The following is a 25,967-nucleotide window of genomic DNA, read 5'->3' on the forward strand; positions in this document are numbered from 1 at the left end:
AGAGGCAAGCTAGGCTCAGTTTTTAATATAAGCCCTAACTATGAATCCGGATCACAAAGAGGCTGCCATATACTGAGTCAAACCATTGTTCTATATCACTCACAATGGTTTACAGGTTGAGAGCAGCTCTCCAAGTTTCAGGATGAAGTCTTTCTTCTGCCGCAAGCAGTGTCCAGGCAGAAAATCTGCTAAATGTCCGGGAAAATCTGGACGTATGGCAACTGATGTCGGCAGTGTTGTTTTTGCTGATTTTCCTAAGGAGAAAGCTCAAAATCTCTTTGCTGTTTTGCAGAAATAAGCTCAACAACTTTTCTGTCCAGATTTTCACTTATTGAAATATAGCAACCCTACCAGGCATGCTTGGACTGCCCAGGGACTGAACCCAGGATCTTCTGCATGCAAAGTAGAAGCATGTCTTCTAGCACTGAGTTATTATGGTCTTTCATGTTTAACTGTGAATCCTACTGATGTCTGCAGCATGGGTAGCCAATGTGATGCACTTCAGATGTTGTGGATGATTGGCTGTGCTGGCTTGGTCTGATGGGAGTTGTAGTCACCAAATTCTGGAGTGCACCACATTGGCTTTGCTGGTCTCCCAGATTTACTGCTAGGATGCGGGTGGCACTGTGGGTTAAACCACAGAAGGTCAGCAGTTCGAATCCCCGCGACGGGGTGAGCTTCCATTGCTCGGTCCCTGCTCCTGCCAACCTAGCAGTTCGAAAGCACGTCAAAGTGCAAGTAGATAATTGGTACCGCTCAGGTGGGAAGGTAAATGGCGTTTCTGTGTGCTGCTCTGGTTCACCAGAAGTGGCTTAGTCATGCTGGTCACATGACCCAGAAACTGTATGCCTGCTCCCTCAGCCAATAAAGCAAGATGAGCGCTGCAACCCCAGAGTCGGCCATGACTGGACCTAATGGTCAGGGGTCCCTTTAGCTTTACCTAAGTGTCTTAAAGAAGTATATCCTAAATCTCTAAATAAATAAATAAATGTCCAGTAGCACCTTAGAGACCAACTAAGTTTGTTCTGGGTATAAGCTTTCATGTGCTTATAAGGTGCTACTGGACAATTTTTTATTTATTTCGGCTGTGTCAGACCAACACGGCTACCTACCTGAATCTAAATCTCTAAAAGCTGCTTGTTAACTAGTAACCAAAATGATCAAGGGATTGGAGCAACATTCCTAGAGGAGGAAAGGGTTACAATGTTGGGGGGGGTTCAGTTTAGGGGGGGGAGCAAGTAAGGGAAGATAGAATAGAGGTGCACAAGGGCAGTGACTGGAAGATAATTCTTGGCACAGAAGTCATTTCGTTTGGATACAAGAGAACGTAGTTCCATCCTGGAGTAATTACAAATTGGAACTTTGCCAAGAAGGCAAAGGTTTTCGTTGCTCACACAAAAAAGAGAAAGAAAGAGGAAATGCAGCAGTCTTTAAGGAACACAATTTCATGGCAGCTCAGTTTTCAAGCCAGTTTTATTTTTGGGGAAACGCACCTGTAAGGGAATTATTGTTCCACCACACCATGCTGAGATTCCTGATTTGATGTAAAAACAAAAGGAACTGAGTTATCAAGCTTGTATTTCATTTTCTTCATGCAGTCCTTCTTCACAATAAAACATTCCTGCCATTTTTTCCCTATTGTTTAGTAATAAAATCGGAGACAGAAATTCAACAGATAGAGAATATGTGTGGTTGTAAATGATCCACCTGTTGAATTTCTGTGTGTACTGAACTTTTTTTAAAAAAATATACAGTATTTATTTTTTCATAAACAGATAAATATATATACAGATAAATATATATACAGATTTGTAAGAAAAAAACAACTAATAAATATTTAAAATAATAGATGGGGGAGTATGAGGACAATCAATGACTACCCTGCTGGAGAAACAATATTCTGTTGCCATAAATAAAAACTTTCCCCCAGAAATTCAGCAGGTAGAGAATGTGTGTGATTGTAAAAAAAAAAAAGCAGGAAAAAACCTCTACCTGTTGGATTCCTTCCTGCAAGTGCTTTTTGGTGGTGGTGACTTACAGGAAACAAAACATCTACCATAAAAATAGCAGGATTCTACCTTGGATAGCAATCACAGCATGCAATTCACTCCAGCTGGAATGATAGAATATGGTGACATCTGTTGATCGGATCAGCTGCTGGAATTTGTATTTGGCCTAGGTTACAAAACAACCTGCCAACCTAGCAGTTCGAAAGCACGTCAAAGTGCAAGTAGATAAATAGGTACCGCTCCGGCGGGAAGGTAAACGGCGTTTCTGTGTGCTGCTCTGGCTTTGCCAGAAGCAGCTTAGTCATGCTGGCCACATGACCTGGAAGCTGTATGCCGGCTCCCTCGGCCAATAAAGCAAGATAAGCACCGCAACTCCAGAGCCGTCCGTGACTGGACCTAATGGTTACAAAACAATTGTTTTAGCTAAAGTTCTTCTAGGTAAGGTTCAATATGCTGACTTCATTTTTTAAGGCCTGGGACCAGCATAACACAGGGAGCTTCTCATAGAAGCCTTCTTGCTCAGCAAGACTAGGGCTGTTCTGGGTTCTGCCTTTTCTCTTTATCAGAGCTTCAAGGCAACTGGCAAGCCTTTATAGCCTTAGCCGTTATTTAGTGGAATTTGCTTCCCAGAGGAAGATAAAATCTTTTTTATCTGAGCAATCTTTCAGCAACCCAGACTGATGATAACATATGAATGAAGCCAACAGCACCCTATTTTATTGTTCCGATTTCTCATTCTATTTTCCCACTGTTTGACTTCTAAGCTGCCTTGATTTTTCTTTCAAGATAAACAGCCTAAAACAATAAACTCTGGGCCTCATCCATCGGGCTGTGCTAGGAACTCAAAAGAAAAGTGAGGTGAAGAAGGCAGCAAATGGATGTTTTCCTTGATAATAAAAGGGAGAGAGTATGTGCTAATCTGGCAATGTAACAGTAGCTCTGTTGCCTTTTCCCTCTCTAAGTGTAACAAAAGACGTTAAGATCCCCCCGTAAAACTTTTACTGCTGCTACTATTTAACATTTATATAGTGCCAACAGATTGTGAGTCACGAATCCTGCCGTTAATAGGTAATGTGAGTTTTATGTATCGTAGCATAACTTAAACATAGGGCTTCCACCTTCGTTTGTCAGCAGATAGTGTGTGCTTCAAACAGGCATGTTGGCAGGATGGAGAAGCTTCCTCCATCAAACCTGTAGCTGTTTATTTCTGTCTGTTAATTTACTGCATGGTTAGGCAAACTAAGGCCCGGGGGCCAGATCTGGCCCAGTCGCCTTCTAAATCCAGCCTGTAGACAGTCCGGGAATCAGTGTGTTTGTACATGAATAGAACGTGTGCTTTTATTTAAAATGCATCTCTGGGTTATTTGTGGGGCATAGGAATTCGTTCTTCTTTTTTTCAAAACATAGTCCGGCCCCCCACAATGTCTAAGGGACGGTGGACCGGCCCCCTGCTGAAAAAGTTTGCTGACCCCTGATTTACTGTATCGTTTGCTGGAGAGGTCTGTACCTTGCTGAAGACCTTCTCATTAACAGCAGCAGCAACAACAACAACAACAATTTATTACTTATACCCCACCCATCTGGCTAGGCCTCCCCAGCCACTCTGAGCAGCTCCCAAAAGAATATTAAAAACATGATGAAACATGAGACATTAAAAACTTCCTTAAACAGGATTGTTTTCAGATGTCTTCTAAAAGTCAGATAGCTGTTTATTTCCTTGACATCCAATGGGAGGGCGTGCCACAGGGCGGGTGCCACTACCGAGAAGGTCCTCTACCTGGTTGCCTGTAACCTCACTTCTCGCAGTGAGGGAACCACCTGAAGGCCCTCGGAGTAGCAGGGTTATCATCCTCATTCCCCCATGAGGTCCAGGTAGTATCAACACTCCCCATCTCTTTAGGCACCAGGTGAGGACTTGCTTCTTTCTTCAGGGCTTATCACTGGAGTCTTAAGTCGCTATGAATGCTTCTGCCCAGTGTAGGCTAATTCACCAACTGCAGGTGTTCTTGGGCTGGATCTACACTGACCTGTTGAACATTACGGTATTTCCTCCTATTGGAACGCTATTAGATATGTCGTCCTAAAATGTCACAGGGCATATTTGTTAATCAAAACATTTTTTACCTTTGGCTTTCCCCCCTGTCTAATGTAAGTAATACCTGGCCACGCCATTCTCCAAAATGCTGGTGGTGGTCGCTGGTTGCTGCGCTCCACCTTCTGGTCTCACATTTTAATTCTTCCTCTCTCCCTCCATTTCCTTTGTTATCTGCCCCCTTGAATACTATGGGGGGGGGAGAGGCGGAGTTTGAATGCAGTGAAAACAAAAAGGCAAAACACTACCTAGGGACATATGAGCAGTGTGCACCGATATAGCAGCATAAAACAATTAAAAAATAAGCAATAAAAAGACAAGGTAATAACACTTTATGAACGTAAAAAGTAGGGTGCCATGTGTCCATCTACATTATCAAAAGCATTTCTTAACCCTTCTTTAATGTTAAAAACCACAAGTGTGGATCTGCCCTTTGACCAGGATAACCTAGACTCAGTTGCTCAGGCTGCGGTATCACTCTGCTTGTCACTGAATTAAATGCCTCTAATTTTTGTATATTATATTGATCTATTTATGAAAGTATTTTTATGTCACCACATTGTAAAATATTAGAGCAACCATTAACAAAAAATACACCATTAGAAATAACACTGCAATGCGGCTGTTACTGCTGATGTCAACACCATACTCGTTTTCTGTTTTCCAGTTGTACTAAAGAATACAAAAAGAGAAGATGACAGGCCATTCAGAGACTGTGCTGATGCATACCAAGCTGGCTTCAACAAAAGTGGTGTCTACACTATTTATGTTAATAACATATCAGAACCTAAAAAGGTAAATAATTTTTGTGGGTTGTTGTTGTTGTTTTCAACTGTTTCATTAGATACTCCGCAGAGCTTAAGAGTTGGCCTTTTGCAATCTGGGTATCATATCTTTAAATTATAATGTTGTGAGATATGATGCATCCCTGGCCCCTCTCCTCAATTTCTGCAGGAAGGGATTTAAAAGCAGGTGTCTGCTTATCAGGGATTTCGAAATTTTGCAGTATTAAGGTAAGTTGCAATATTGTGCCTCAAAAAAACAAAAACCGAAAAAACCATGATCCTCTAAATACAAAGACGTCTAAATAATCTAGCAAGAAAAAGCAATGCTTGGAGCAGTGTTATATAGTTTCAAAATGCGTGTCCCATCAGTGATCCATTTCATTGGTATCTCCAGTTACCAGAGGGAAAGAAGAAAGAGTACTGGGTGCAGTCACCTATGTACCACAAAGACTTCTTCCGACCAGTCCATCATTAGGGATGTAAGAAGGCATCCTTTTTCATTCTGCCATATATTAGTCACGTGTGGCCTTGTTTCCATTCAGCTACTGTTCGCCTTCAGCCAAAGATAACATCATTTGTGTTGCTGTACCCATCATAGTCACTGGATTTATTTTTTTACCAGACATGGGACAGAAAAGGGAGGGAGATGACAATTCCCACTCCTGTTTCTATTTTTGATGGAATTCTTTCAGCTGACATATGACTGGAACTGGCAGCATCTAAAATAAAGTTGAGAGCTATGGTAATATTTTAATCCTGAAACAACAGCAAAAGCGCACGCTTCCATAGGGCTGTTGTAAATTTGATACATCTCTTATCAGTTTAGGGAGTTTCATTTCATTAGAATCCACTGCATTGTGATGATTCAGGTTATATTCCATCCACTATCAAGCAAATAAAATAAAAAAGCAGAGCAATTCAAGTTCTTATTTCGTGTGTGTATTCAGGTTTCGACCTCAAAACATGCTGAAGGTGTTTAATAGCTGAGTTCCTTGACCTTGTCTGGGACATGAGCCAGTTGAGGACATTTGTTGGCTCAGATAGTGGTAAGCTAACATTTATAATCAGCCTGCCATTCCTGTTCATGTGGCAGGTGTTCCCTTCCATTGCTATGGAGTGGACCAGACCACACAGTGAATAATTTAGTGCTGCAAATCCCTCTGTCATTGTCTGATTCCTCGTTTTTTAATTTGCTACATTACTCAGAACAGTAAAACTCCCTAACCTGTTCAGGAAAGGATTTTTTAAATTTTAAAAAAAATACGCTTCAAGAAGTTTCCTGTATGTGTAGGCCTGCTTATACATCTCTCCCAGCCATGCCCTCCCCACAGCTGCCATATGGAAACATAAGCCTACAGACTGGTGTATGAGGATTTAATGTGCATAAAAAGTAGCCACTGTGTTTCTGGGAGCTTGATGCGAGTGTTAAATAAGATACATGAATTGCTTTAAAGAGGCGGCTATAAATCAAAGACCAATGAAGCCACATGGTGCAGATAAATGTTTGCACTCAAATGTCATTGTGGGAGGAAGCAGAGAGCCAAATTGTTTTTCTCCAAGCAAAAGCACTTCTTTAGATTTTTTTCCTTTTTTGATCTTCCCTCCTCAAATAAGGCTTCCATTTGGTGGCGGGGGGTGGGGGACATTGTACAATCCCCTTCCTCTGATACAAAATGCGGGGTTCTTGGCTGCATAAAGAAGACTGGAAGTTCATTCAGTAGTGGGAACCGCATAACACCAGAATGGACAATACCCCTTGGAGTGAAAGGCATGGAATTGATTCAGCTAAGGATAAAATAGCATCCTTTGGACAATTATGAAGGAAACAGTTGAAAGGAATTGGGTAGTGACCCCCATGTGATCAGGCCATGTACAGCGTTATGTTACCAGCTAGTGTCATGAGGTCCGCTTCCTTCTATGTTCCTGCGTGAGAATGCTGAGACCTGCACTGAATTCATAACAACTTTTGTTAAAATCACGCTCAAAACACCAGCAGAGCATGTAGCCTTGCTAAGAGATCACATTGAGAAGAACTCTGAAATACTTTCAACCATTCTGGAGTGTGTGCATCTGAGTATGAACATATTTAAGGAAATTGCTTCAAGAAAGAAGACTGAGGAAAACCTGAAAAACTGGGTTTTTCGTCGTCCCCCCCCTTGGAAAAGGAAAAGGCTGAGAATATTTTGACTAACTTGTTTCCTAAATACATGACCATGTAAGCTATACAATCAGTGAAAGCTCCTTTTGGCATAGGAATGCATCTCATATATATGTGTGTGTGTGTGTGTGTGTGTGTGTGTGTGTGTGTGTGTGTGGCCCGGCATCTCCTATAAAAGATGTGCAGTATAAAGCGCACAGTGGTGTGGATCCTTCATGCCATTTGCATGCACCTGCAGGAACATGGAAGCCACTGCCCAACCCTTCCCACACGTGGCCAACGGTGGTTGTGTGGGTCTCTTCCACCTGTTACACTCTCTCAGCTGAGGCTAGAAAGAATTGTGCTATAGATCCCATCCATGTGGATGTTTCAACCGGACAGATAGCAAATCTGTGTTAGATAGCACCTGAGGGAAACAGCTCTGAGAGAGCTGCTGGTGTGTGGAAAGGGGGCCTTACTTACATAGTTAAATGCATGTGGGCAGAGGTGTATTTCGCACAGTGTGAGTGGTGCAGCACCTTCTCAAAGTGTGGTAAGTGCTTGCCTGTCTTCTGAGGGATCTGACAGGGTCAGAGGATAGTGTAACTCAAACTATTTTGAAGGCTTGTTTTCCCTCTGCCAGGCTTAGCTTGTGGCTCTACTGCTAGTGGAGTTTGGATCTGGAGTAACTTACGCCAGCTTGCTTTGTGCCAGCTTCTTGTGTATACGATTGCTCCCTGGGTCTCTGAGATTGAGAAATCCACCCTCCATGTTCAGTAACCCTCTTTTTCCCCGTTTTCCCCCTTTTTTAGAATCTAGGCATTAAAAAACATGGGTTACTATCTAATTTGCTTTTTTGCAAAGTTTTCTGAAGACTCAGATTGGCCACTGCAGGAGGCAGGAAGCTGACCTGGATATATCAAGGGCCCAGATCCACACAGTGAATTTTACGAGTGTATCTTCTTATGCCTAGGTTTTTTGTAACATGGAGACCGCAGGAGGAGGCTGGACAGTCATACAACACCGAGAAGATGGGAGCCTAGATTTCCAAAAAAGCTGGAAAGAATACAAGATGGTAAGCTGGGGGGAGTTACTTACAGGAATTCTATCCCTAGAATCCATGGGGATATTGCTATAAAATCATTCTTATTTTGAAGCAGACACTGTGTTAAGAATGTGGCCTTTAAACAGGAAAGCCAGAAGAACCATGTGACTCAAGTCTCATATAGCCATCTAAAGAACCCTTTCTTGATTTGATTTAACATGAATCATACTTCTTAGAGCTCCTCTGCTTAGAAACTCCCCATGCCTCGCAGATTTTGGGATGTATCTGTTGCCTTTGTCTATGCTTTCCATTCCTCACCCCAAGAGGATGTGTCACATTCAGCATGAATAATAAAAGTAACCTTGGGTAAGCTCCAAACTCCCTTGTGAAAAAGGGGAAAGGACTTCTGCTCAAGAATGGGAGCTTCTCATGTAGTAAGGGAGAATTGTCTCTGAAAGGAAACACGGAGAAATGACTAGTATTTTAAAGGAGAAAGCTGGTTTGGATAACAGTCACTGTTCTGAGGAAAACTGCTATATTTGATACCTTGCCCTAGATCAAGGTTTCCCAAACTTGGGTCTCCAGCTGTTTCTGGACTACAACTCCCATCATCCCTAGCTAGCAGAACCAGTGGTCAGGGATGGTGGGAATTATAGTCCAAAAACAGCTGGAGACCCAAATTTGGGAAACCCTGCCCTAGATTATTCCTTTTAAAAAACACAGCACAAATTATGTATTAAATTCGAGGTGGGGGAATAACAGATGTTCAGTATTTTAAACCTGGGGATGGATAATCAGATGGTGAAGAACATCTTTTCTCTATAGCCCAAGGGTCCTCTCAAGGATCATCTTTCAAATATAATTCAGGCAATATTTTTTCATTTCTGCATTTGCAGAAAGAGGTCTCGAGAATGACTAATTTATTTAAGAAACAGGGAGACTGAAAACTTCCCAGCTGTTTTTATCCTACAAAACCCATAAAAGCTTGTGTTACTCCACAGTCAGACACATTGTTGACTCCAGCATTAAAACTTAGGGCTGTGGAGAGACTCATTGCTGGGATGCCCTCAGATGGAGGTGCTGTTTGAACTTGTGCCACCACATAGGTGTTCTTGTCCAAGTGGGTAGTAATTGCAGCCCATTGAATGTTCCAGTCCAACCTGAAGGCAGCAGACCCATAAGCAGTTCACGCTCATGGGAAGAGTATACAGTGGTACCTTGGGTTACATACACTTCAGGTTACAGACACTTCAGGTTACAGACTCCGCTAACTCAGAAATAGTAGCTCAGGTTAAGAACGTTGCTTCAGGATGAGAACAGAAATCATGCTTCAGCAGTGCGGCAGCAGCGAGAGGCCCCACTAGCTAAAGTTAAGGTTAAGAACATTCAGGTTAAGAACAGGCTTCCGGAACGAATTAAGTACCATACTTAACCCGAGAAACCACTGTATGCTGAAGGCAAGAGTTCAGGGTCGAGGTAGTACCATGGACAGCTCCAAGAGCAGCTCAGGCTGTAGACAGACTGACAGGAGCAGGCCCAAATGTTGCTTCAGCACCAGGCACTCCTAGACTGAGACTAAAATGGGGCTGTTACTCAGTCCAGCTGGCTTCCTCTGCCTCTGGTAGGCAAATGCACTTTGCCTGCTTTAGCAGCCATTGGCTCCACTATCACTGATGAGACTGAGGCTATGATGTGGTTTCTCTGTGAGAATGAATCGTCAGACTCTGAGGACATCTGCATTCCTTCTGCTAGTTGTGCAATAGTGGCATGATGGGAAGTAGGTTTGTCTGGATTAAGGATGGGCAGACCTGCCTAAGTCCATTCTATGTCAGTTTCACTGGTGTTCTCAGCTATAGATCTGCTACATCCTATTTTTTGCAGGCTTTCCAAAATTAACAGAAACAAAGTTCACATGTAAATTGTATGAACTTTGAATTCATTTACCCATAAAATATGCATTTTCAATACATTCCTTTCCATCCTAACATACACATTTTGTGTGAAAACAAAAAATATTCCTTCCAGTAGCACCTTAAAGACCAACTAAGTTAGTTCTTGGTATGAGCTTTCGTGTGCATGCACACTTCTTCAGATACACTGAAACAGAAGAAGTGTATCTGAAGAAGTGTGCATGCACACGAAAGCTCATACCAAGAACTAACTTAGTTGGTCTTTAAGGTGCTACTGGAAGGAATATTTTTTGTTTTGACTATGGCAGACCAACACGGCTACCTATCTGTAACATTTTGTGTGCTTACTAATGTTTTGAAAATGTGCACCTTTTGAGACCACTATTGCGGAGCAAAACCCAAAGAAGTGGATAATCCAACTAATAGTTGTGTTCTACTGTGCAAGAAAACTGAGAAATGCTGAATTGGCTTGGTCCTCTTTTTTAAGGACACAATGAATTTATACACCACCCTTATTTGTATTCAGTCACCTCCTCTGAACTCCTGTTCTGAAGTCAATAGATGGTGGTAGCTAACACTGATTTGGGCTTTTCTGTTCTGCATTTAATCCCAGAGATAAAATGCGGCTATTTAAATAGTTGGGTATTTGTTCCGTTACAAAAGTATTTATATATTGCCATTTGTATATTATAACGTCAGGGTGGTGTACAAAAATAATTCACAATATATCAGTACATTAAAATGACTGGCTGCAGGGGGGGGGGGATTAAACAACTGCATAGCCTGTCAGCATTAAAAAAAAAAAAGTCTTCAAGAGATGCCTGAAAGTCAAAACTGATGATGCTTGCTGGATCTCTGCTGGAGGATTGTTCCACAGTATGGGGCTACTGTCAGTAAATGCCCAAATGTAACTGAAGCCTGTTGGGTTTCTGGAACACAAGGAACAACTTGACAGCACTTCTCCATGTGATCTTGTGACAAATGAAATTAGCTGTCCTTGTGTCCTCCAGAGGGTGCCAGGTTATAGAGAAGTTTCAAGACTTTCTGAAGGATGCCAGGGTACACCACAAGGCTAAAACTAGAAGACATAATGTCAAGCAACTTATTAAATTAGGAAGAAATTGTTCCTGATTAAATATTTTCCTTTTTTTCCAAATGAGGTGTTGACTACATTTTTAAAAGCTTTGTGTTTTCAGAGTTAGTCATGCCTGCTTCACTGTTTCCATTCTGCTCTCACTACTAATGATTTTTTTTTTTTAGTGGGAAAACCACTTTTACATGCATTTGTCAAACAAAAAACATTTGGCTTAGCTTGAAGGGTATGTTTTTGATCAAAATAAATATTCTGCATTTTTAAACAACTCACACTATTGATTTTATGGTTCTTTGTTAATTTAAATACAGCTACTATAGATTATTTCAGTTCCTTGTTTCTGGCATGTGGCATACTTAACTAGGATAAGGATGTGCATTATATTCAGATGAGTTCTGAATCATAGCAGGGTCACTTTGGTGGGATTGAGGATTTCTAGAGGTGAAGGCAGATCTCTGTGAGGTGGTATAAGTTGAACAGGGACCCCTGAAACACTTTGTGATGCCTCAGCAATCTAGACATTAAAGGGAAAAAATGCTGCAAACAGGCATCTTCTGAAAGCAAAATTAAATGCCTCCAAGCCTACAATATAGGGACGCGGGTGGTGCTGTGGTTTAAACCACAGAGCCTAGGACTTGCCGATCAGAAAGTCGGCGGTTTGAATCCCGCAACAGGGTGGGCTCCCATTGCTCAGTCCCTGCTCCCTGCCAACCTAGCAGTTTGAAAGCACGTCAAAGTGCAAGTAGATAAATAGGTACTGCTCCGGCGGGAAGGTAAATGGCCTGGAAGCTGTACGGCAGCTCCTTTGGCCAATAAAGCGAGATGAGCACCACAACCTAATGGTCAGGGGTCCCTTTATCTTTACCTTTAAACCTACAATATACAGTGGTACCTCAGGTTACATACGCTTCAGGTAACATATGCTTCAGGTTACAGACTCCACTAACCCAGAAATAGTACCTCGGGTTAATAAGTTTGCTTCAGGATGAGAACAGAAATCATGCTCTGGTGGCACGGCGGCAGCAGGAGGCCCCATTAGCTAAAGTGGTGCTTCAGGTTAAGAACAGTTTCCAGTTAAGAACGGACCTCCACAATGAATTAAGTACTTAACACGAAGTACCACTGTACAAGAAAGGCCAGGGTGGATTATGAGAAATTTGAAAGTAGTGGCTCAGTTATCAGGAGGCCAGGCATGTGCCACTGCTTGACCAAACTCTCTGCAGCTGGGTGAAAGGAGAAGGTTGAGTGGTATGGATGGACAAGATCAGAGTAAGAAACTTGATGTGCCAAAAATCATGTAACCAGAAGCTGAGACACTTCCACCCCACGCAGTTCAGCAAACCTATTAGATAAAACCACAAGCCACCACATACATTCTTGTTTAATTAATTTATAGTCATTTCTCAGCTACTGAACAAAAAGCTGATTACACTTTCTTTGCCTGAGCTTGTGGTAAAAATAATCCGCTATCCTCCCTTTGTGAATGTTACTGAATAACATCTGTTTGAGGAATTGTGTTGACATGCGGCTATATATCTGCTTGGTTCGGCTGAGTACAGCATTTCTAGGGATGCTGTAATAAATGCTACCCATGTATTATTTAAATAATACCCATATGGCAGCCTTCCCTAGTCAGAAAGGACAAGGAGAGTTCAGCTATAGCAAAAAGAGTTGTTTCATAACACATAGCGCTTGGCTGCATTGTATATAAATTCTGTTGAGGAAATTATAGCTGCCTTCAGAAGATTTGTTCATGCAATGCAGAAGGGTGTCCCATTTAGCCTTGCCCCAGACATCACATATTCCCGCTTCACGATACCACACAAACATCTAAAGTGCAGAACCTTGAAATATCAGGTTCCCAGATGTGTGGCTGCACAGGAAAAATGGAAGTAGGGTGAAGCAAAAATCTACTAACACTTACCATCCAAACAGGAGAGGGAAAACTGCAAAGGAAGGCCTCCCTCCCCTATTCCGGGCAGCCTATCCAGAAGGATACCATGACTGATGGCATCAAAAGCCTTCAAGAGAATCAGCAGTGTTGAACTCTCTCACCCCTCTCTTGACAATAGTAATTTCACAGGGTGACTAAGGCAGTTTCAGTTCCAAAATCAGGTCTAAAGCCCCACTGAAATGGATCTGGAAAATCCCATTTCATTCCAGAGAACCTGGAGCTAGTTAATGACCATTCACTGAAACACAAAATAGGAGGTCAAAGCACGTAGGATTCCCAATCAGCCTCCTACCTAAGTACTAGCCCAGGCATAGAAGAAGAAGAGTTTGGATTTGATATCCTGCTTTATCACTACCCAAAGAAGTCTCAAAACAGCTAACATTTTCCTTTCCCTTCCTTCTCCACAACAAACACTCTGTGAGGTGAGTGGGGCTGAGAGACTTCAAAGAAGTGTGACTGGCCCAAGGTCACCCAGCAGCTGCATGTGGAGGAGCGGAGATACGAACCCGGTTCACCAGATTATGAGACTACCGCTCTTAACCACTACACCACACTGGCTCTCCCATCATCCCTGACCACTGGTCCTCTTAGCTAGGGATCACGGGAGTTGTAGGCCAAAAACATCTGGAGGGCCAAATTTACCTATGCCTCTACTAGCCAAGCTCAACCCTACTTAATTTCTAAGATAAAATGGGATTGGGTTATTTCAAATGGGATTGTGGCCAGAGGAGACCCCTGTTCTGGTTCTCAAACAGGTCTTTGCTCTCCTCATGCCTCATCTTCCTGGGTGAGAGAAGAGAAAAACCATGGCTGCTTTGTGGTTGTCTGAGATTTGGCTCAGGTGGGTGAGCTAGAAGACAGCCAGTGGGTCTTCTGCAGGCACATGGAGGAAGCATGAAGATGCACACCATTCATAGCCAAACTATGGAATTTATTACTAGAAGAAATAGTGATGGCTGTGAAGGAAACGGGCTGCTTAAAAAGATACAGAAATATTGTATATAGTTTGGTTGGGGAATCAAGGAGTTAATTTGCTATCTCTCTAAGGTAAGCATCTCAGGAGGTTTTAGGAAATAATGAGATAAGGTGTGGATTCTGGGTGGGCCCGTCTACAAACAGGATTCAGACAAAAGTGCACTTCTTTGATGTTTGTGTCTGTTTGTAGTTTGGGATATGCAAAGGTATATTTAGCTAGCTACTTGCAATGATTGTCAGACTGGCACGGATCTCTAGAACAATAAATCATGTAGGTGTTGGAAGATGACAAGCCAGAGGGAGCTGCAAACTGCCAAAAGGTTTCTAGGACTTTTATCTTTAGGGCCTTAACTCTCAGCTGTTGGGATGAGTTCAACCTGCTTTTGTTTTCTGTACTTTGCTCCTCTTGTGGGATTGATTTTGTCTATTATAAAACTAATGAATCTTAAGCATCAAGGCACCTAATTCTAGAGGGGGCCCAGAAGTGACCTTAGTCAACATTGCTTTTTTTTAAAAAAAAAAGATGATATGAGTTGCACAACTCAAATTGATCAATTTTGTGTTAATCAAAGTTTGAGAGTCAGTAGCACAGGTGTTGTAAAGGTTTGGTAATCTGTCATGGAACAACCCCATTGGAGAAGATAACAGTGGTTACCCAGACCTCTTTGCTGGTTACAAAGGGGCCCCCATTACCGTTCAAGCTTCAAGCCCCCAAAATATAGGTCCACCACTGATGGTTTGCATGTAACTATTCATATGTGAAAACATTTTATCCTAAGAACAACCTTTCTATTTATCCTTTTCGTTAGCTTTTAATCTTGGCTCATGAAACCTTGTGGTCTCTATTATTTTAACCACCCACCCTTAACAACCAAACCCCACAGTAGAGGTGTTCCTGGGGGAGTTTGTGGCTTTTTTGGTGAAATGAAGACTTTGACCTTGTGGTAACGAAACATAAGGGACAGCAAACAGAGAGGAACACTCTGGTTGGCCTGATCTAAAGAAATGTCCACAACCTGAATGACTTTAAAAGGGCATTGGGCAAATTCACGGGGTATAAGGTTATCAATGGTTGCTAGCTTTGACTGCTATTCTTACAATTTTGACTTTGTTGTTGATTCCCCCCTCGCAAAACGTTATACATATTATTTATGGTGTGTGTGGTTTTTTGTTACTGCCTTGTGAGAAATATCAAAAAAGTGGAGTATGCATCAAAACAAATTGTGCACAGTAATAAAATTATTGCCAGAAATGTTCAAAGACTGCTGCGTATTCCCATGTAAAGCTTGAGAATCTCCCTGATTATTCTTTATAGTCCCTGGAAAGGCATGCTTGCTGAGATTGGGGAGAGGGGGGCTTACCTGACATATTAACTGCTTTCTTCAGTGGGCTGTCTGACAAGAGATGAACCCATAGGCTATACTGTCTGTGTCTGGTTTCAATTTGGGGGGAGCACTTACAAAAAACGCCAAAGCTTCCTATGAACATTATCAGACAAAATAAACAACGCAAGAGAGAAAATGGTTTAATGACGCTGAAGGAACACGATTCAAATAGGATACCCTTATGAAATTTGCCAAAGGTAATAAATCCCTTTTGCACCATCCATGGGATTTTCCCCTGCCCCCTTGTTAACATCGAGTCTGCAAATTCTGAGTGGCTCTATTAAGAGTCATGCAAGATCCTTGCAGTTGCTTTCAAAACTCACACAGACTCCCTGACCCTTTTTGTTATTTCAGCTCCACTAATTGCAGCACAATTAACGGGAAATGTAGATTGGCCTTTGGTGGTTCTTGCTAAGTAGCTGAAACATTATAAAATGCCATTTGTCTCCAGTTCCCTTTGTTATATATCCCTCTGATCAGAACGTCATTGAAGTAACATTTTAACAATTGGCTATTGTTATTGGACACGACTGGTTTAATGTAGCCATATCAGTTCGCACCAACGCAAATGGTGGTCTTTATAACTGTGGGCTCATCATATTTGCCCTGTGATGTCCAGGCACGGGACTGAGAGGTTTTAGGTATGTCCTTCTACTTCTCCTGGGAAAACCTGCTGTTTACTGCTGAATCGGAACAAACGTCAGTCAGGTTTTCTGTGGATTGACATTTGTTCCAATTCAGCAGTAAACTGTGGGTTTTCCTGGGCAACAATAAAAACAGGACAAAAGAAAAAACCGCCCAGACCTGTGCCTGGAAATCACAGGGGGGAAATGGAAGAAACCATGGGACAAAGGAAAGTAGGCTTCTTATGCCTTGCATGCTGGGCAGAGCCAAGGAAAACATCCTCCCCTCTGCAATAAGGAGAGCCAAGTGATGCATTATGTCCTTAGACCATTAGGGCGCAAAGCCCTCTAAAGTGACGTCCAACAGAGCTGTCCAGGGTCATGTCTTTTCTTCTAGTGCATTCAGCACCAATGCTTGCTGCTTTGCTACTTCAGCTGCACAACCAGACAGACAATGGCAATGGCTCTATGGGAAACTCCAGGTGTCCTAAGGGATAAAGGCATCCCACTTAAAAGACAGTCTGCCATTTTAAAACATACCACAAGGGCAATTAGCTGTGTCCCAAATTAATGTTTCCTTTGCTTGCCAGGTTGTTTATTTTATTTCAAGGTCAGCAGGAGCTTAAATATTGCAAATTTGATTGTGTATGCACGAACGCACATGTGTGTGAGTCTAGAGGGCTGCTGGATGTCCCAACCAGGCCAAAATTATGAATAAAAATAACATTATGTTGTAATTTCAAGAGGCTTATCAAGTGGGCAAAAATATGTGGATTAATTATAACAGGCATTTCTAGATATGGTAATCCTTTGGGCTAGGATTATGTTTTGGTAGTAGTGGTGCTGTTTTTATTTTATGACACTTTTCTACATAGATGTTCCTAATGTGGCTCACAAAAAAAGTGTAGAACCTATCAGTTTGGAAAACACACGCTGTCTTCTTTCGGGTTTTCAAAAGCTCTTTCCTTTTCAATATCATGTATTAGTAGACAGCTATTTTAGCAGCTGGGACATGGGTGGAGCTGTGGGTTAAACCACAGAGCCTAGGGCCTGCCGATCAGAAGGCTGGCAGTTCGAATCCCTGCGACGGGGTGAGCTCCCGTTGCTCGGTCCCAGCTCCTGCCAACCTAGCAGTTTGAAAGCACACAGTGCAAGTAGATAAATAGGTACCACTCCAGTGGGAAGGTAAACAGCACTTCCATGCACTTCTCTGGTTCGCCAGAAAGCGGCTTAGTCATACTGGCCACATGACCCGGAAGCTGTACACCGGCTCCCTCAGCCAATAAAACGATATGAGCGCCGCAACCCCAGAGTCATCCACGACTGGACCTAACGGTCAGGGGTCCCTTTACCTTTATTTTAGCAGCTAATGCTGTCCATCTCTCCTGTTGTCTCCTGGGAATTTTTTACCATCCTTTTTTGCATTTTCTAGACGACATGAGTTCCATTCAAACTAAGCTTAGTATTATTATTCCTTTAATTTTATAATAAATAAATTCATTTTAAAATCCTAGAACAATTAATAGCATTAAAGCCACAAAACCAACTCTTTAATAAAATTCCACATGCATAGGGAGGTATGCTGTGCACTCGTTGCATGAGTGCAAGGATTTATGCTTGTGCAATGGGATTCCCACTCCTCCTACCACTGCAAATGCCCTGCATCCTTCTCAAATTTGATCCAAAGGGTTGGGGGGAATTCCACAGCAAATTTAGGGTGTACAGGAGAAAGAGAGAGTGGAAGCTCCATTGCACAAGCAGAAATCTTTGTGCTAACAATGCAGGTTGTCTAGCACTACATTGGATACAACCCAGAAATATAATTAATAATTACTAAAGTAGTATAACAAAGTAATTAATGAAGTAGAGTATAAATGTTCTCTGCAGCAGAAGCAAACGCAAGGTCTATCAAAATCAATTGGAAAATTAGGGTATCATGGCTACCTTATGACTAATTTTGTCTGGATCCAACCTGATATATTTTAATTCTTTTGCAAAGAGTACATCTGATCCGACCTAAAGCTTGCCATGTTTTAATAAACGAGGAGTTGGGAAAAAGAAGTAGTAACTCTATGCCTCAAACATGAGGAAACTTTCATAGCAATCTCATGTCATCATAGTCAACAAACAGCGGCAATAATAATAGTTGTCAACGAAAACACGATCTCGTATTTCCAAATTGCATCTGACAACTTCAATAATATTGTGGGTATTAGTCAAGTTTTATCACAACTATGAAAGTTGGTTTCCCTTCAAGTGACAGTTGCTATAGTTTAAGTATTAAAGAAATGTAAGCAAAGACCAATAAATTGAATATTATCTCTTTTTTTTCTAGGGCTTTGGTAGTCCTTCTGGAGAATATTGGCTGGGGAATGAGTTTATCTTTGCAATAACCACTAGTCAAAGACACTATTCTCTAAGAATTGAACTAATGGATTGGGAAGGAAGCCGGGCATATTCACAATACGATAGATTTTACATAGGAAATGAAAAGCAGAATTACAGGTGAGTCCAGATGTTTTTGTCACTGTGTGCATGCAATGAATTAGAAACTCACTAACCAAACATATACAATTGGAAGGTAGCTTTTAGTAGATGGAATATGAGAAAATATGTGAAGCTCGATTACATGAATTAGACTATTCTGTATTGTCTACACTGACTGCCTAGGTACAAACTTATACTTGTTGACATATAAGATATCCATATACTATGGACATGTAAATATAAAGTGGTCATGTTTGACAAGGCATCCCCATTCGGCTGGTATAACGTTCTAGAGATATTTCCCACAACTACCTATGTTTACTTAAAAGTATGTCTCATCATGTTCAGTGGTGTTTACCCCCAGGTAGGTGTGCAGATCGTGTTCTTGCTAATAAAGAGTTAACTCAAACTTGCACGGTGTGATTTACTGCTGGCTTGCTCCTGACAGTAGGTGTGCATACAGTTGTAGCCTAAAATAATTTAAGTGCTTGAATCAGCACTCTGAATTATTGCGACTTTTTTCTTTTCTTTTCTTTTCTTTTCTTTTCTTTTCTTTTCTTTTCTTTTCTTTTCTTTTCTTTTCTTTTCTTTTCTTTTCTTTTCTTGCATTCACTGGACATATTGTTGCCCCTAAATCATGTCACTGAGTCAATTCCTTGGCTCAAAATATGAATCTTGGGACTCATAATGCTCACCTCATTTTTTTTTTAATTTTTATTTTTTTAAGTTCAGAGTCTTTCTCTGGCTTGGATTGTAATCTGAACCAGAGAAGAACTCCTCCACACCACAAATCTTTCCACCATTCACCTATCTGGCAGCTGATTTTCTGGCACTTGCAGGGAGGCAATGAAAGAAGGAGGTGTCTCTGCCCCCCCCCCCCGGTGTATAGATCATTATTATGGCAGTGACGCAGATGCTAACAGACTGGGAAAGGTAATTTACCCAGGAACCTGCATTTCTAGGAGCTTCCCATGCTGCCATGACATTGTTCCCAGTGCCAGGGAAAAGGGGTGAAGGGTGTGTCAGAGAGAGATACAACTCTCCTTGCCTCGAGCGTAGCAGCTGCTGCCACAGCTAGTTGGGGGGAGAAGAATAGAGTTGAGAGCTGATATTACCTTATTGCACATCCAGTTCCATCATCTGCAGTGCAACAAGGTTCAATTTGGTTTAGAATTACCAAACTATTGAATTTTGACTTAATTTTATGCATATTTTGAAAATACTGGGGGGAAATAATGGTGGTAGGGGGTTTTTAAGCCATACAAGAAAATTCTGCTTGCATCAGTTAAAACCCCAAAGATTAACATTTCCCAAGGTAGAAATAAGAGACTAGCTAGTGATCTAATAGCTGAGGTTAAGCTGCACAGTTCTTTCTCTAGCCAAGCTCAGTTTCTTATCTGTTGGAGCCAAGATCCAACAGTGATAGGGGAATCTCATGGACTTGATATACTGGTGTTTGTCTCCTTATTGCCCAGCTTGTCTAGTATAGTTTCAAAGTCTGTAAACTCACAAAATCTTATGGATGTCTTTCCATTAACACAAATAAAGGCAAAAGCACCCTGTCTCTCAGCACCCGAATATAGCCTTATCTAGCCAAAGCCAGCCTACATTCAGGACTTTCAGAAGTTCCATTTTTCTAATGTTTCTTTATATGTGATAATTTCCATTCTTTTTGTGATCTCTCACACTCTGTAAAAGCCACTTCTAGAAAAGTAGCATAATCTAGCAATTACGGTATTTCCATGTTATTTGCGGCCAGAAAAAAATCCATTTGTTATTCTGTTAATCTGGAAAATCACAGGAGTTTTCAGTTGCAATTTCACATGATGAAATATGGGCCAGTGTTCCGGCACACTGTTCTTCCCTCCACATCAGTCCAAAAGCCACAGTACCATAATGCAACAGGTAATTCAGTGTGAAAGGAACATTAAAATCCAGTATCTGCTAACTTTGTAATCAGGAAAAGTAGAGCAACATCTGAATGCACCCTTAGTCTCAGATTTTAGTTTCAGTTCCTGGCAGTGCTTTCCCCCCAGCTGGAGCACAGTTCTGGCACTAATAATAATAATAATAATAATAATAATAATAATAATAATTTATTAATTTATTATTTATACCCTGTCCATCTGGCTGGGTTTCCCCAGCCATTCTGGGTGGCTTCCAACATAATATTAAAATACAATAATCTATTAAACATTAAAAGCTGACCTTAACAGGGCTTTCTTCAGATGTCTTCTAAAAGTCTGGTAGTTGTTTTTCTCTTTGGCATCTGGTGGGAGGGCGTTCCACAGGGCAGGTGCCACTACCGAGAAGGCCCTCTGCCTTGTTCCCTATAACTTGGCTTCTCACAGCGAGGGAACTGCCAGAAGGCCCTGGGCGCTGGACCTCAGTGTCCGGGCAGAACGATGGGGGTGGAGACGCTCCTTCAGGTATACTGGACCAAGGCCGTTTAGGGCTTTAAAGGTCAGCACCAGTTTGTGGGCTGGTGCTCCCCTGTCCTGCTTTCTGCCTTTACTTACTTCTGAGAATCCCCAAACAAACATTTCAAGTCAAAATGCAAGCTGGCCAGCATGTGTGAGTCTACACTTTTCTTTAGATCTATGACTCCACCTATCTCCTAGCCATGGGGTGGGGGCAGTTCATCTTTCTCTTTCTTCCATCTGTCTCCTGTGTAGTGGCAGTGGGCTTTAAGGTTTCCAGCCAGGCATCTACCATTACACATGTATGCATTTGCGTGAGGGCCCTTCCTAGCTGCCCTAGCCATCTGCCTGAATCTAAGAGAACGAGGGAGGTGGGGACACATTTATTTGGCCTACACCAGAACCAGGGGGGACCCCCAAACCAGCTAGGGAGGCAGCTTATTGTAGTTTTTAGCACCTCTGTGGGCAGTGAACGCAGCTGTTGTCAAACCAGTAAGGAAAGGTAAAAGGTAAAGCACCCCTGGATGGTTAAATCCAGTCAAAGGTGACTATGGGGTTGTGACACTCATCTTGCTTTCAGACATGGCAAGCATGACTAAACTGCTTCTGGCACAACAGAATGTTGTGATGCAAGCCAGAGTGCACAGAAATGCCATTTGCCTTCCTGTCACAGTGGTACCTATTTATCTATTTTCACTGGCGTGCTTTCGAACTGCTAGGTTGGTAGGAGCTGGGATAGAGCAATGGGAGCTCACCCCGTCATGGGGATTCGAGCTGCCGACCTTCTGATTGGCAAGCCCAAGAGGTTCAGTGGTTTGGACCACAGCGCCACCCGCATCCCTAATGTCAAAACCAGTATCTGTTCAGGGCTGCCCCGAGTCACCTGGTGACTTATTGTAACATGTTGAGTTATGGTACCTGTTTTCCTGGGGGGGGGGGAGCGCCGGTCCTTGGCATCTTGAGTTAAAGGTGAAAATTATCTGACATTCTGAGAAGATGCAGGCTGGTCAGAGTAGTTAGAACTAATCCTATGAGTCTATTTATATTGTCCCATCATGATGCTTTACAAAGTAGCATAAGTCATAAAGCGAGAGCTTTGTCCTTTACAGCTAACAGTCTAAATTGCTGCTAAAATAATGAGGTGTGTTACCAATATGCAAATCTCTTCATCTTGGAAGATTTAAACTTGGCCAGTGTCCCCCCCCCCCCAGTTTTTTTTTTAACCAAAGAATGTTGATCATCAAGGCATTAGTGTAGGAACTTGTTACAGCCTCGTGAATAAAAAGTCTCACTTCCCTTGCCAAATCTAGGATGGCTACAGAAGTTGGCTGTGGAACTGAGGAGGGAGCTAAATCTTAAGGCTGGATGCCAAACAGCTGGCCAACCTACCACAGAGCAGAGCGTGTCTGTGCCTTTGATGGCGCAACTTTCATTGGTTTGCATTGTGCATAGCAAGCCCAAGAAGTGCCTACTGAGCAAAAATCCACTGTTGCTTTCTTTTCACATTGCTAGTTGCCTGTTGCATCTACTCTGAATATCCCTCACGGGAAACAGATTCCTTTCAGCCAAGCAAATGATCTTTCTTGCTGATGAAACTATTAACAGCAACAATGATCCTGCATCCAATATTTCCTGTTAGCAAGAAAACACAGAGGAAGGATGCACTGCATTTTTAACTTCCAAAGACTACCATTTCCATCAGCAATAATAAGAACCAGCAAAGAAACTGGTTTCCAAGTTGGCCTGGGCATTAGTTCAAGGAAACCTAAAATAGAAAACAGAAAACAACGTGAAGGAGTGGGAGGGGGGAAGCCTTGGGAGCTGGAAGAACCGCTTTGTTTGCATTCAGAACACTAATGCCTTATCAAAGGACAAATAACGCTGCTCCAACATTTCCTTGCAATCACTGATATATGGATTCAGAGGCTATGGAGTGATATATTACGCCTGAGAAAATATGGAAAATCATTTTTCATGCGGCTCTACAAAACACTATAGAAAGTTTTGATTCAGCCTGGATCATTCCCAATCGGTGACTTCAGACATGTTCTGCTTATTCTCCTAACTGTTTGTATTTCCTTCTTTCTACTACTTTTTATTAGCCTAAAGGATCTCTGATTTGAAAGCAGTAATGCTGAACACATGTACATTAAAAAAATACCCTCTCTTTTCAGAACCATACAGCTGCTATATATATATATATATATATATATATATATATTCTGAGAAGGCAGGATAAAATATATCCCAGATGGGTATAAAAAAAGTGCGAAGGAGCTTAGAGTATTGGCTGATAATAAGTGGCATTTACTAATCAATGCTGAATGATGACCTAATTCCTGAATCTGAACGCATCTCATCTGATTTATATGTTCTTTAATATTACTTTCTGGCAGTATTTGCATGCAGAAATGATTAAACGGGTTATCTCCAAGTATCCTTTTAGACCACAGGGTAACTCTATTCAAGTAAGGGCCGTTTAGATACACATTTTAAATAATGGCAAAATATTCATATTTACATTCCAGGGGCCAAATTAATCTCTCTCTATATCTATATGAGGAAATAAAGAGAGTTAAACAGAAGACTTTGTAATCATGGGGAATGCACATTTGTTTCTGGCACGCCTTGCATATACTTTATGAGCTTTCATCTGTGTTTGTTTCAAATTAGAATATTTGGCTGAAACAAATTTTCACATTAGCATTCACATTCATCAGATGTATTTGATTTAAATAGTATACACCAGAACATAAACTTCTCTCTGATTTTGCAAGCAAATTTCAGATGGGAATTTACTAAATAATGTGTCTGGGAGTGGGGGCAATGGCAAGAAGTAGTGCGATGGGAATTAATGAAACAGCCAAACAACGTGTTGCACTGAACATGGGGATAGCATCCTGCCATTACATTCTCCACTCTCAAATATAATGTGGGGGACATTTCACCCATGCCATACGATTGCCTTGTTGTGCTTTCCCCTGCCTCCAGCAGCATCAACAGCCAATAATGGTATCAGAGGTAGGGAAGTACATAATATTATGATATCACAATGGGAATGATGCAGTGGCGTAGCGTGGGTTGTCAGCACCCGGGGCAAGGCAAGTAATTTGCGCCCCCTAACTCGGTAGGGGCAGAGAGCTGTGAGTGTGAGCGCCACCCCAGATGTTGCACCCAGTGCGGCCGGCCCCCCCTGCACCCCCACGCTACGCCACTGGAAGGATGTACTCCAGAACAGCCTAGGTGGGTTGGAACACCCAATTTTCTCCTTCTCTGGTTACAGAACCTCCAAGTTCCCATCAAATCAATCCTAACCCAAATGAGCTCACTCAAGCCATATGACTGTAGAACACAACGCTGTAGAACGCAACACATAATAAGATTTTAGCAGATGTGCTTTCTGTACATATTTTGCAAATGTTCTCCACATGGAGATTTATCCCTGCATTCAACAGGCCACCATGACTTCTCGGGAATGACTTGAAATATACCAAAACGTGTAGTGATTTAATCTAGTGCCCATTAGCAAAAGATCCATTTTGGAACAACGCCAAAGTGCTTTATCAGTTGAGTGACCAAAGTCTGAAGTGGCACTGTGTGAGCTATCTCTGAGCATTAGCGAACGTTAAGAGAAACGTTGTTTGGCTAACTGAAAGCTGACGCTATTGTTCTCGTAAGGTTTGTAAACTCACAGTTGTAGCTTAATCCAATCAAATCCCAGTCCATGCAATATGTTGACAGCTAGATAGGACGCATTCATACATCATCCATCAGTTTCCACCCTTCACCCGCCCTGTGTTTTTTTAAAAGAGAAAAAAATTGAAAGCTGTCATCAATTATCACTAGGCATTTGCAGTAGGTGTGAGCCAAATGCTTAAAAAAAAATATTACAGGGTTTTTATGGTTTTGTTTTGTTTCTTGGCTAAAGCTTGCCTCACCATGATCTGTCTGCCTCCACCCCACACTCCTCGGTTGCACAGAAAATCCTCCTTAAGATGCGGGGGGGGGGGGAGCCTGGGAGAAGGGGTGTGGCCTAGAGAGAGTGCCGGGAAGGGCCAATTCAGAAGTTTGGTGCATTGCTTGCTGTAGATGTCCTATCACTGATCTACCACAACTCAATAGATGATCATGTCCTGTTGATGCTCTAGTTCAGCCTTTCTCAACCTGTGCGTCCCCAGCTGTTGTTGAACTACAACTCCCATCACCCCTAGCTAGCAAAGCCAGAGCTCAGGGATGATGGGAGTTGTAGTCCAACAACATCTGAGGACCCACAGGTTGAGAACCGCTGCTCTAGTTCAAGACTCCTGTTCTCCTTTCTCATGCTTCTTAATCTTAAAGCAGGCCATCCCCGAACATGATGAGGCAGGAGATTCCACAAACAAGCAATTATATGAGACTTTTATCAGTATGGAAAACTAAGACCTGCCAGATACCTGATTGCATTAAATCTCCCTGACAATCTGCTGCAAACCGAACCATGCATAAAGCAAACTCATTACTGAGTAGTCTTTATTAGTCTGTTTAGCAGTAATAACAAGCCCCATGTACCTAATTCCTGATTCTATTTAAAGAGACGGGGTCATAATTCTGAACTGCAGATTTTTTTTATAAGGCCATGACTCTGATTTTTAAAAGAAGAAAAAAAGGGTTCAGGGTTCAGTCTGAACCCTCCTGGCCTGGTCAGTATGGCACCAGCTAACAACTTAAAGTATAAATAGATGACAATGAGTGAACCTTTCACTCATATCTGACTCTAGAAGCCACAAATGACGCCATGGGAGTAGAAATATGTTTAACAGGCTGTTTGTGTTTTTCAAACTGGGGTCTTAGTGGCACATCATTCATCTTGGCACTTCTTGAAACCCACATTATGTCCTTAGAAAGCAAATCAAGGATTCCAAGACAACATTTATTTATTTCAAATTTCTGTAAACATTTCCAGGAATACCCTTTCCAGTTCTTGATTTTTCTGCACTGATTACCTACACTTAGAAATTAGCTGTTTGTTAAAGAACTTTCATGCCCTGAGTTATAAAATGAAAAACTGTGTTT

The 25,967-nt window shown here is 41.9% G+C and overlaps 1 protein-coding gene across 1 annotated transcript in view; it reads left to right on the top strand.

Annotated features, from left to right (window-relative positions):
- ANGPT1 (angiopoietin 1) overlaps nucleotides 1-25,967 on the top strand; it is a 152,553-nt gene that overhangs the window by 104,290 nt on the left and 22,296 nt on the right. Inside the window, exons 5-7 of the mRNA XM_081918873.1 lie at nucleotides 4,769-4,896; nucleotides 7,997-8,098; nucleotides 18,344-18,513. Coding sequence (XP_081774999.1) covers nucleotides 4,769-4,896; nucleotides 7,997-8,098; nucleotides 18,344-18,513 — 400 coding nt within the window. The remainder of the gene's footprint in view (nucleotides 1-4,768; nucleotides 4,897-7,996; nucleotides 8,099-18,343; nucleotides 18,514-25,967) is intronic.

This window comes from Podarcis melisellensis (genome assembly GCF_964234715.1).
Source record: "Podarcis melisellensis genome assembly, chromosome: 7".
NCBI lineage: Eukaryota > Metazoa > Chordata > Lepidosauria > Squamata > Lacertidae > Podarcis > Podarcis melisellensis.